The sequence below is a fragment of the Crocodylus siamensis genome, chromosome 8 (genome assembly GCF_052110815.1).
Source record: "Crocodylus siamensis isolate JL-2025a chromosome 8, ASM5211081v1, whole genome shotgun sequence".
Lineage (NCBI taxonomy): Eukaryota > Metazoa > Chordata > Crocodylia > Crocodylidae > Crocodylus > Crocodylus siamensis.
Window position 1 is genome coordinate 74,878,661 of NC_143402.1, and position 13,009 is coordinate 74,891,669.

The 13,009-nt window shown below is 41.1% G+C and overlaps 1 protein-coding gene across 8 annotated transcripts in view; it reads left to right on the plus strand.

The window, feature by feature from the left end:
- Nucleotides 1-13,009, plus strand: part of CEP112 (centrosomal protein 112) — a 279,030-nt gene that overhangs the window by 49,939 nt on the left and 216,082 nt on the right. For 6 of the 8 annotated variants that reach the window (XM_090059025.1, XM_090059029.1, XM_090059032.1 and 3 more), the window contains 2 exons: nt 429-476; nt 592-669. The exons of the other annotated variants lie outside the window; for them this stretch is intronic. In XM_090059025.1, coding sequence (XP_089915151.1) covers nt 429-476; nt 592-669 — 126 coding nt within the window. The remainder of the gene's footprint in view (nt 1-428; nt 477-591; nt 670-13,009) is intronic. 8 annotated transcript variants of the gene reach the window in all.

The window sequence follows — 13,009 nt, forward strand, 5'->3', positions numbered from 1 at the left end:
GCATCCCAAGTTCCTTTGTACCTCCTCTGCAAACCTCCCATTGCGGGATGGGCAGGGTAGCCTTTTCCCAAGCTGCCAGCCCCAGCCAAGCAGGGAGGCATGCTCTAGAACCCCCTGGCTTCTGGCCTGGGCCACTGCAGGCATGTGGCTGCATTTCTGGAATCAAAAGTGAATGTCTGTTCACTTGCTTATCAGTTAAGTCTACGCAACTTAGACTAATCTGGGAAGATTGAATCAATTCAACCTTGGGCTTTTTGACTGTCTGTACTTAGTCTGAGTATCAGGTTGGGTGCCCAAAATCACTAGTCACTTTGGAGCATCTAGGCCATAGTGTTTTAAGTTACTTTTTCATGTGTATAAGAAATAATGATGAAAAACCTCTGTCACATGAATAGTAATACAGCATTGCATAATGTATTGTTTTCCAGCTAGAAAATCCAAGGTATCTGAGAGAGAAGCCATTACCTTTGTCTCTGGTAGGTGTTATATTTCCCTGGTGGGTTATGGAGACATCATGCTATTTCTGCTTTTAAATTATTATTCTAAAATATACTGTTCAAATTTTAAAACTGATTTTTTTTCATTCAATAGATGACACCCAAAATAGGCTTAGGAAAAAACAGCTCTTTTTATGAGGAACGGACATTAGTTCGAATGCATGAAAAAGAGGTAAGATACTTTTCAAATGTATTGATCCTTGGGTCAAAGTTAGGATTTTATTACTGCTAATCAATAATATAGGTTTGACTAACAACTTTGTTTTCTGTAAGAAGTAAGGTCATATGATCAAAACTGTATTTGTAGCAGTATAACTGTGGATGAGTAGAAACACTCTTTTAAGAATACTGGTTTTTGGTTGTAGGCATGTTGGTCTAAGGGTATAGGTAGGCAAGGTTCTTTGGGTAGATGTGAAGTCTGGTCTCCAAGTCTTGTCTCAGATCAAGTCTGGTCTGAGTCTCCAAGGAAGACTCTGCTGGTCTGAGACTTTCTTGGAGTCTCAGACCAGCAGAGACTCCCTATGCCTGACGAAGGGTGAATGAGCCCAAAAGCTTGCTCAGAACTTTATTCCAACTACTCAGTTGGTCTAATAAAAGATATCACATCTACCCAAAGAACCTTGCCTTTTAAGAATATTTACTTTTAGGTAGCAGAAGTTTTGTACTAAATGGGCACATCTACATCTAATAGACTAATCTAATGTGCAGTAAAGTGTCACCTTTTACATGTGCACATGATTTACTACACATTAAATTAGTCTAAAGCTCTGTTTGCTAATACCAACACATACAGGTACTAGATAAAAGGTGCATTAGCTAATGCACTGTAGCACACATGTAGACATTGAACAGGAGCAATTCGCTCCCACTCAGCTGGCTAAGTCCTGATGTGGATAGAGTAAGGATCAGGGGTCCTGATCCCCAGTTTGCTAGGAAGCCATCTACTCCTGCGGTCATCACAGCTCTCCCCACCTGGTGGATGTTGGGACTGGCCCCACACCCTTTGCCAGCCCCCAGGGCTGGTACCAAGGGGAGCCTGGAGCTCCCTGTGACTGCTGCAGGGGGGCAGGGCAGGGCAGAAGCAGCCTTAGACTGGGCTGCTCCTGTCAGGTGCAGTTTGCTCCTGACAGAGGCACACATGTAGACATGCACCCAGGAGTGCATTAATTGCATGTGTAGATATGTCCAATGAGTACTTAATTTCACAGTAATATAGGGAAAATATATATCTTGACAGTTAAAGGAAAAAAAAAATTTCAGCTAAGGCTCTGATCTTGCCAACACTTATATACGATTATCTTTAACTGTACTTCTGTTAAAGTGTAAAACAAGGCTGCAGATCCTAAGTCTGGTCTACACTGCATGGTTTTGTTGGATAGTTCTGCTCAGAAACTGTGAGTACCTCCACAGTCACAGCTCTACTATGATGGCAAAATGCCTTCATTCTGCTGGCAGGATGAAGCCAGCCTCCTGAATGATAGGCTTCTGCTGTTATAGGTAAGCTGCTAGGAAACGGATCACCTTCATTTTCTGTCAGCCACCCTGGCCTGTTTTGAAGGCCTTTCAGGATGCACCCTATGCCCTGTCAAGATAGCTGGTGCAGTGGAACTGTGGCTTTGGTGACTTCCATGTGACATTGGCTGTCTACCTGCAAAAGGCTTATAGTATAAACAGGCCCCTTGTAACCTTATCTGCTTATCTTAAATACAATTTTCTGATGTTAATGGTTACCATTTTCTTTTAATTCACAGTAAGACATAAAAGTATGTTTGGAAATACATATAGCATGGAAATGAGCAAACATTGTCTCCTTCCTTCTGTTACCATGCCTCTTCCAAAAAAGCTATTCGTTCATAGCACTAAGAGGAGTTATCTAGAATATAATGCAAAGCTGAAGGAGATAGATGTTAGGGGAAGAGTGGAGTGAAGAAGAAACCTAGGCTGTAAATACTTTCTTCATTTATTGTTCTCACTGCTGTTGTAGCAGACTACAGAGGTATTTAATTTTCATTGATCAGCATATGTATGAAATAATACTCAGGCAGAAAGTATGGGTTGAAGGCAGCCAGCTGTAATTTCATTAACATAAACATCAAACCGGGATGTGTAAGAATGCAACTGTTTTCCCTACCTCAGCTCCATCACCTTTTAGCTACCAAGCGATTTTTTGAGTTCAGTGAATAATAGGCCAATTACTTAATTCTTGACCTAACTCCCTAAGTAGTTCATATATGGGCTGCTAATCTTAATCTAAGAGTGCAGTATTAAATGTCGTTGTGTGCAGTTTCATAGTTTCATAGTAGCTAGAGTCGGAAGGAACCTAGGTAGATCATCTAGTCCGACCCCCTGCCTTGGCAGGAAAGAGCACCGGGGTCAGATGACCCCGGCAAGGTGCTCATCTAACTTCCTTTTAAAAATCCCCAGGCTAGGAGCCTGCACCACTTCCCCTGGAAGCTGGTTCCAGGCCCTAGCCGCCCTGACTGTGAAGTAGCGCCTCCTAATATCTAATCTAAACCTACCCTCCGCCAGCTTGTGACCGTTATTCCTGGTCACTCCTGGCAGCGCACGGGGGAACAGGGACTCCCCCAATACCTGCTGATCCCCCCTGACCAGTTTGTAGCAGGCCACAAGGTCCCCCCTTAACCTTCTCTTGTGGAGGCTGAACAGGTTCAGGTCCCGCAGCCTCTCCTCGTAGGGCCTGCCCTGCTGCCCCCTGACCATGCGAGTGGCCTCCTCTGGGCCCTCTCCATGCTGTCGACATCCCTCTTGAAGTGTGGCGCCCAGAACTGGACGCAGTACTCCAGCTGCGGCCTGACCAGTGCCGCATAGAGGGGGAGGATCACCTCCCTGGACCTGCTCGAGATGCATCTGTGGATGCATGACAGGGTACGGTTGGCCTTCTTGACTGCCTCCCCACACTGCCGGCCCATGTTCATCGTGGAGTCAGTGACGACTCCAAGATCCTTTTCCGTCTCCGTGCTAGCCGCTCACTGACTTGGGTTGATGCCAGTGGCTTTCTGGTACTATGCTGGAGCTGAATCAGCTGTATGTGCCTGTCAGAGCCCAAGAGTGTCTCAATACCGCAGCTTCCATGTTTCAGGGATGTATTTTTTAGCTGTGTTGGTCTGAGACAAGAAGAAATGCAAAACTCTAGAACTCTTGGTTCAGACATGATGCCTTTTATTAGACCAATTAAGAAATTGCAAAAAAAATCATGTTTTTCTGGAAGCTTTCAGGCTCACACACCCTGCATCAGGCTCAGGGAAAATTAAAGATGGTAAAAGTCCCCATATATAGGAAATAAACTTCATTTTTGCACAGAGGAAGCTGGAGATGGAAATCTGTCCCTCTGGGTCCATGAGAGTGTCTGTCTCCGTGAGGTGCTCTTTGCTGTGCTGGTCAGGCAGGATTCCTTCCACTGCTGGTCTCAGATGACAAGCAGGGAGGTGTAGAAATCTTTCTTGTTGGTCAGCAATGAAGTTCATAATCCAGAATTGGCTAAAATTCGGCATCTTCCATGCTTGCAGAAAAAGCTATTTTTTTTGTGATTTCTTAGGCTAATAAAAGGTATCATCTCTGAACCAAGAGTTCTAGAGCTTTGCATTTCTATTTGTCTCAGATCAACATGGCTAACAAATATACCTCTGAAACATGGTAGATGCCGAATTTTAGCTGATTTTGGATTATAAATTTCATTGCGGAACAACAAGAAGGATCCTACGCCGCTCTGCTTGCCATCTGACACCAACAGGGAAGGAATCCTGCCTGACCTGCACAACAAAGAGCACCTCACAGAGAGACAGATTGCCATCTCCAGCTTCCTCCGTGCAAAAGTGAAGTTTATTTCCTACCTATGGGGACTTCTTACCATCCTTAATTTTTCCTGAGCCTGATGAGCTCAAAAGCTTGCAGAAAAAGATATGTATTTTTGTGAGCTCTTAGTTGGTCTTATAAAAGGTATCATCTCTGAACAAAGCGTTGTAGATTTTTGCATTTCAATACTGCAGTGCAGTGATGTGTAGTTCATGTAACCTAGCCAAGCTAACTTTAAACTGGCTAGATCAGGTACCAATAGTAGTTTAACAAAAGACCATCACAGAATGTAAGTACTTGGCCAGTGAAGCTTATGCCCCCACAGCTGCAATTCTATCAATCCCAAACCAGTTGTTTTAAAGCTAGCTCAGGTAGTCTGTGGGGGCTGTAGTCTCACCTGTGGATTGCAGTATAAACATACCCTGAGAGAGGGGGTGTAGTTCCCCTATCTCTTGCAAGTTTTTGGTATTTGTCCAGGAAATCAGGCTTTCTCCATGCTCACTCCTGTTGTATGCTGAACTGAATCCTACAGTATCCATCTTCTGTTGGTCCAGTCAGACAATCCAAAAAGTCCTTGTTTTGGTAGAGGTGACAGTCCTAACTGGGAACATAGTAAAGAGGAAGGATGACTGTCAACTAGTAAGGGCCAGATCCACTGCATTTCTTTTAGCATTTTTCAGCTAAAAGCTGGGGGCTTTGGTATTTAGTCAGTGAAGATACTATAGCACTTATATGAAATGGGGAATTTTTTTTTCAGTGTCCAGGGCAGATTTCAGTTCTGATGTTACTGTATGCTTTACTTCCTTAAATTTTCTCTCTTCTTCATTGTGTCCTACACTGTTACGTGGTGTTCCTGTTTACTATTAGAACAGCTGCTGCTTTTCCAGGAGCAGCTGTGTTTCAGTGAAGGTGAAGTAATGCCTGTATATCTGTATCCTAACTTAGAAGACCTAATTAATGTTTGCCAAGTGTTTTGATGTACTAAGATTAAAAGGGTAATATCTGTGTATTATTATTTATTTTATTTTAGTGTATTTTCCATTCTACTATAATTTTTTTACAAAAGAAGAACATTTATTTATTGCATTTTACATTTGAACATACTGTTTTAAAAGGTGAGAAAAAAACATGTCAAATATGGTTTATATTACTAGTTAATCTTTTGGTTTTTTTGCCTTACTAGTACAATGATAAGTGACAACAGACCTGGAGAGACTTAACTGTAAACTTCCTTGTTGAACTTAGAAAGTCCTGGTGCATTAAAGAAGTAGTTTAATCAGCTGTTAGGAAGTAATGCTATCTGCCTATATGTACTTGGTTTTACTTGGGAAGTGATGCCTGATAGGTGTGTAAGGGAGACTCTACAGTAGTAGTAATTCAAGGTGGAAAAGAGGCTGACTGTGGAAGAGTAAATAGCTGGAAATTAAGAAGACAAAGGGCAGAAAAGAAAGGGAGGGCAGGGGAGGGAAGGAAGTGGGAGGAAAAGAAAAGTGTAAGAGGTCAGGTCTGGCAGGTACCTGGTGAATCAGATGTCAGGCAGGTTGTAATGTGTCAGAAATCCAATGTCTATATTTAATCCATGATTTTTTGTATCCAGTAGATTTATGAAGTGAAGTTTGTAGGCTGGTCTACGAAAGGTGTCTTGTAAGTTCCCTTTGAGGGTTAGAACTGAGAGATTGGAGTGGGGGTGATTGTCTTGTGAGAACTGGGCATCCACATGTAGTTGGGTACTTTTGTCTTTGATAGATTTCCTGTGTGCATTCATTCTGGTGCACAGTTGTTTTTGGTTTCTCCTACATATTTTCTGTCAGGGCATTTGGTGCATTGGATGAGATGTATTACATTTCTGGAGGTGCAGGTGTAAGATCCAGGAATAGTGATGGTTCTGTTGTGGGGTGTAGTAATTGTGGGGGTGGTGGAGATGTGTTGGCAGGTTTTGCATTTCTTGTCTTGGCATGGTCTGGATCTATTAGGTGTGGTTTGGGTCACAGGGAGTTTGCTGATGGTGATGAAGTTGGCGAGATTTGATGCTTGTTTAAAGGCTAGGATGGGTGGTTCTGGAAAGTTCTCTTTAAGAATGGGGTCTTCTTCTAGTATGGGTTGCAATTATTTGAGGATTTTCTGTGTAGGTTCCAGGGAAGGATGATATGTCAAAATTAATAGTGTGCAATTTGTGGGGATTTCTTTTTGCACTGCAGCAAATCCTTGTGTGATATCTGGATGTCTCCTTCAGACGTGCAGTGCATCTCTCTGGAGGAGTGTTCTTGTTGAGTGAAAGCCCTTTTGAGATTTGTGAGGTGGTGATCACGGGTATTCTCTTCGGTGCAGATTTGGTGGTATTCGAGAGCTTGGCTGTATATTATTATGATTGTGATTATTATTATTTGCCATTTATATTTACTGTTGCATGCTGATTTAGTATTTTTTCCTCTAAAATATATATAATATCTATTTTAAAGGGAAACTTACTTTTGATGGGGTTTTTTGCATGTAATAAAGTCTTGAGTTTTGAATATGAGACACTGGTATGGGAATAAACCTCCCAATGTTACCCCACATGTATGCTGAAAAAAAATGTAAAAACATAAATCTACTAGCATATTGCATTTAGGATTCAGTTTTGAATCTTATTTTTCTTAATTTTGAAATGTGTTGTAGCTATTAGTATTTCCACACCTTCGGTTGTTCATTTTTGGGTTTTTTGTTTTTGCTTTTGCTTTCATCTTCATCTCAAACAAGGTATAAGGTATTAAGCTAAAAATCCATTGCATATGTGAGGGGATTTTGTTTGTTTTTTATGTGGGCTTTTGTTTTAAACTTTTCTAAAATATTTGCAGCTTCTAAGTCCCTTCTTCCACTTTTTATTCATATTGTATTTGCTTTACCACCATTAACAGGCCAAATCGTACTTAATGTTCTCAAAATGTTGTCATATTTTATTATATACATATACATATAATATACCTACTTTATTTTATACAATATTTTATTGTATGTACTTATTTTGAGTATATACATTAAGACTGTCCACCTAGTATTTTGGTCTCTGTTGGATAAAGACTGAAAATAAAAAATAAATTACATTTCTTTTATGCACATGGGCTTGAATCTTAATGAACCTAGGCTCCATTGCATTAAGCTAGGGAAAAGCAAATTCTGTGTCGTGAATGGTGCATGCCCCTGGTGGCTGGGCGGGCATGGCTGTGCTGGCAGTGGGAGTGTGGCGGTGGTAAGCGCGGAGCTCCTGCAGACACCGCCAGCACTGTTGGCAGCGGGGGTGGTGGTGGTGAGCACTGACCAGGGATTGGCGACCAGCTGCAGGCGCCATTGGCAGCGGTGTTGGTGGCCAGCGGTGATCGCTGACCACCCACAGATGCTGCCAGCAGTGTCGGTGGCGGGGTTGTGACCAGTGACCGCCGGCAGGCACTACTGACAGTGTTGGTGGCGCCTTTTTACAGAGGGTGCACTGCCATGCTCAGGGGGTGTACGTGCACCCACATGCACCCCCTATGCATCACCCCGTTCTGTCATAATAAAAATAATACACTTACAAATACATTTACACACTTCATGTTTTTGATATACAAACTACAAACTTGTACAATTAAGGTACATATATGTAATTCAGTAAACTATCCATAAATGCTTACAAGTGTGTAGAACTCCAGATACATTAGTCAGATTGGTAAGGAAAGGGACATCATCTGCAAACAATCAGTTCTTTCCTCCTTTTCTATTATACAGTACAATGACAATTAGAAAAGTTCCAACTTGCAAAGTCCAGTTTCAAAGAACATCTGTAGAGACACATCTTTGGCTGAGGCGATGGGAAAAGGCAGACTTGGGTGTCAACCACTTTCATAATTAATGAAGGAATAAATAGGAAAAGCTGTTCCCAATCAACAGATACTAGCCTAACTAAATATTCCCGCAAGTGGACAGATGTGTCCACATCACATTCTGTGTTGTGCTTTGGCATTGCCTAATCCTTTGTTTTAGCAGTTTTCAAAACTACCAGTTGCAGACAAGGCAAGATTTCTTAGGAAAAAAGTGCCTTTCCCCCCAAAAACCACCTGGAGAAAATCAGAGTGTGCATGATATGCAAGGCAAATACCTCCCCATGGGTCCAGAAATTTTGGGGGTCTGAGTCAGAGTGATGTCGGTACTTACTGCTCTGAGTCTGGGAGCTGCCTCAGTTAAAGCTGCCATCAGTCCCTCCTTCCCCCTCAGTTAACCCCCGTCCTCCACGTGCACTGCCCAATTTCTGGGCCCATGGGAAGCCCTTCCCTCACTTCCAAACTGCGTGCTGGATTGGGATGGTACAAGGGGGTTGTCCATGGCCAGGCTCAGTGCACTGCATCCAACCCAACATGTGGATTCCATGTGGTTCCAAAGCCAGCCCGTGGCCCTGAAGCCAGTACACAGGGCTAGACATGGCACCTACTCCAGAGCTGGCATGCCCAACTGGACCCTATCGCAGCCCCAGCACCTGTGTGCCAGATCAGGCCCTGGTGTACGGCCCTCAGTCCTCTGGTATTTACTCATACTCCAAGGTAAGATTCCCCACCCCTTTTCTGGGGGTCTTCCAAAAATAGAGGGCACATTGTTATATGTGAGAAAGTACGGTAGACCAAAAAAATTGAAGCACAGTATTGTCAGCTGAATAATCTTTTGAACTTAAACAAATACCAGGAATTCATGCCAAGAGGCTTTGTAAACCACTTAGCAGAGTTGTATAGAAATTGCAAGTATCCTGTAAACCACACAGTGGGAGATCGAGTAGTTTTTGCTAATGGTATTGTATTGTGGTCTATTTTAAACTTGAAAGGTTGTAGAAAGTATTTCACAATCTCCATGTGCTTACTGTAACCTAAATGGGTTTTCCTCTTACTTTGTCCATGAGGCTCAGTTCAAAGTGAGGCCTTTTCATTTAGAGTATGGAAATATATTAACAGAAGAGTAGTGCTGTACAAAGGAGAATTTTTCTAAACATATAGCTGTTTTCAACTTTGTCGTAAAACAGAAGAACCTAAAATAGGATAACTGTGTTTTTTTGCTTTTAACCTTTAGCTCTTCGTTCATAAAACATCCCTGCACCTGTTTTGACACTGTAATGCTAAACACATGGCTATTTTCAATGATAACCACATCACAGAAGTGAGCAAATGTGAGCATCATCAGGCAGTGGCTTTTAGTAGCTTTTTCTCCAATGCTTCTGACATGGATTAAACCATTTGGGAAACTGTCATCACTGAAAAATCTTGGGTTCAAACAAGGAAGAGGCAACAAGACGGGGGCAGATCAGTTTTCAGCAGTTCAGAACAACTGAGAACAGATGGCAGAAATGGTTTGTCTTCAGGAATAGGAAAAGTTCCCTTTGAACTTCACCTCTAACCATCCTTAGTGCCACCCACCCATAGAGTAAAAAAAGGAGTGAAACTCTTAGAGTAAAAAAAGGAGTGAAACTCTCAGAAACAGAAAACCAGCCATGTTGCTAAGATTTGGTTTTGAAACTCTTCTGGAGTTCAAAGCAAGTCTAGCAATGTAATGCCAGTGTTGCACTGGTTGTTCTGAACAGTCCCCAAACAAATAATTTACTTGACAGATTATTTCATTTTAGAAATGCTTTGTTTTTCCCTTCCATTCTGTACCTGTGTCACACTTTATTTTTGTTAAAACTTGTCTTATCATTTTATCATTCTGTGTTAGTCTTGTTCAGCAAATACACTCAGTAAGTTAAGTCTCACCATATCTATGGCAAGCATATTTTAAACCACTTAACTTTCTGCTTCTCCAGTGTTGTCAGTTCTTCTTATACTGCAAACAAAAATATTGTCATGAATATTTATTCTTTTAATCCAAAAGTTGTTATAGTAACATCACGATTGCTAGTGTAAGGGTATATATAGGGCCTTTGAGTACACTGTAGTTCTGTTTTATGATGCCAGTTTGGGTTGTCTTAATTATATTTGAAATGTGGTGATAACTGGAAGGCTGTGCTCCCGTGATATGAAGCTTGGTCTGTGACATGGGGGACAAGTGAGAATTTAGGTTTTGCCATCTGTTAGTTGATCTTGTTATGATCCTGGACTTCCATAATAACTTTTTTGTTGGATGTTGGACTACAGAAGGACCAAGGAGATGCCTCCCTGTCTACTCTGTGCTGGCTAAGTATGGGAGAGACTGTCAGTTGTCTGTTCATGTAGGCAGCTGCGCTGGTGAGCAGGTATGAATGTGGCAGAGCATGCAGAGATGTAGGAGCTTTTGATATCAGAAAATGAAGTGCTAGGGAGAGGAAAAGTATTGAGGGCATTGGGTGCTTTTTCCATAGACCACGTGGAATGGGTGTAAAATGCATGTCTCTGGTGTGTCATGTGGAGTGATGACAGATGGTGCTGGTTGTTGATGGAGTATGTACTAAGGCCGGTTGGACACTGGGGACTGGGGGAAGGGGCACTCCTTCCCTGTAAAGTAGTGTTTCCCAAACTTTGGATACCTAGGACATACTTTTTTTACTGGATTAAAATTAGTGGCATGCTTTACTCTCTAGTTTGTGGGCTGGATCCAATCTGTGGCCCTGATGCTCTGTACAGTGATGGCCCAGCTGAGGCCTGATCCTGCCATGTGCAGCTGTTACAGCCAGGGCCAGATCCCGTCCTTTTTTCACAACATACTTCTGCTGCTTTTGCAGCACATCCTTTAAGAATCACTGCTGTAAAGGGATTTTATTGAGTTAGGGATTGGATGGCAGAAGGGAGGGCTCTTGTATGTATTAGAGGACAAGAATGTCCCTATTTCAACAAGGTGACAGGATGTCCTTGTTTATATAACCCTTATCCTCTGGTTTCTCCCTTTGTTGGTGTATGATAGCTCCAGATGGTGTGTGAACATTTTGATTATAAGATCTTCCAGGCAGGGACTGTCTTTGGATTTATGTATTTAGAGCCCAGCACTCATTTGCGCACGATCACCCTGCTACAGTTCTAGCGTTATATTTAATGTTTTCATGGGTGTGAGGATCCAGAGTTTGAAATGTTGAAAGCAGTTGAGTCACTGTGTTATTCTCACCTGGCAGGATACCGTTACCTGCATTGAGAGACTTGGCAAAGTCCTCATTCCAGGAGGAGGAAAGGACAAGTGATGTAAGGTGAATAGAAATACAGGTGAGAAAGGACAAGAGTACCTAGGATCAAGAGAAAATAGAGATAATTGCAGTATCAATGACTGAAGTGTTTATAGAAGAGAAAATGTACAGACATTTCAGGATAAAACATTACTTACAAGAAAATTTGATTGAGACAGGGACGTGAAACAAAAGTGAATAAAAATACAACCAGCTAGGAAAGGCTGGTCTGAGAACGGAGACAGTGACTTTGATCTCAGGTCTGTCAGGGTGAATCATCTGACTGGTTTCTCCTTACAGGAATTTTATGAAGTGGTCAGTGAGAATGAACTTTTATTTATTTTTTTTTAATCTTCTGCATAATTGATTTCTTCTATGGGAAAGTACTTAAATATACAAATTTGACATTTAATGCATGCCAGATTAAAAACAATACATAAAAACTAATAAGTAGGCAGTACTCTAAAGAGCAACCCTTGTAATTAGCTTGAGCTTCTAACAACATAAATTAAAATTGTTGTGCTTGAGGCTACATAATGGATCAGACATTTTCTTTTCATGGACAATGGATAGTTTTGTCATATTAGCCAAGAATGTAAGAAACTCTATCAGTATTGTTTTCCTGAGCAATATGACTAAATAAGAATGTGAATATGATACATTTGTGTGTGTGTATATGTGTGTGTACACTCACAGTTTATATTGGTATAATGAGATGCATGTTTACAAAGTAAGGAAACAGAATAGAGAAAAGAATCTTAGAAACACCAATTCTGGGGAAAGAGGTTTGTACAGAAATGTGGGTAAGTGTTAATATGTATGTTAATAAAACCAAGCCCCAGGAAGGGGTTAATTTCGACACTTCATAATATATAAACTGCATTTGAGAGTAGGTCAGAAAAGGCACCTGCTCAGATGAGGTTTGCCAGGGCCTCTACTATTTAAAGGTTGAAAAAATCTTTGAGCCTACAATAGATGTGATTGAATCCCCACTTACCATTTTATACAAAGGCACTTTCATGAATTGTATTTATTCTTGAAAGGAGAAGGATATTTTCTTTCTAGGATGGGAATAAAGTTTGGCTTTATGCGTTTCATCACAAATTATGAAAGGATGTATTAGGAGTATTTTTAGCCTGTTATTCTTCATTCATTTATAAAGAAACATAGCTGGATATAAATAAATTAATACACAGGTTTACATTTTCTGTAAGAGCGGTCATATAATAACTTACTTTATTATGCAGTTTAAAAAAATCCCTATAATCTCTTATCAGTTGTGGATACTTAAAGAACCAAAATCTATGCATAAACTCAATAACTTCATTTAAACCTTAATCCGACTCTTTAAAAAGTGTTTAACTTTCCTTATATCCTTGCTATTCAAATAATTTGATGACCACAATCTTCACAGCCTTCTTTTAAACACAAGTATTTGAGACATATAGTTCCATCTCTTCACTTGTTCTCTTTTTTGTAACAGGCCGTGTGGACACTAATTTCATTTATAAACAGGTTTATTTTGTTTTACCTTCAGCTGATTGGGAGTAAGTAAGGTGACATAAGGGTGCCCACA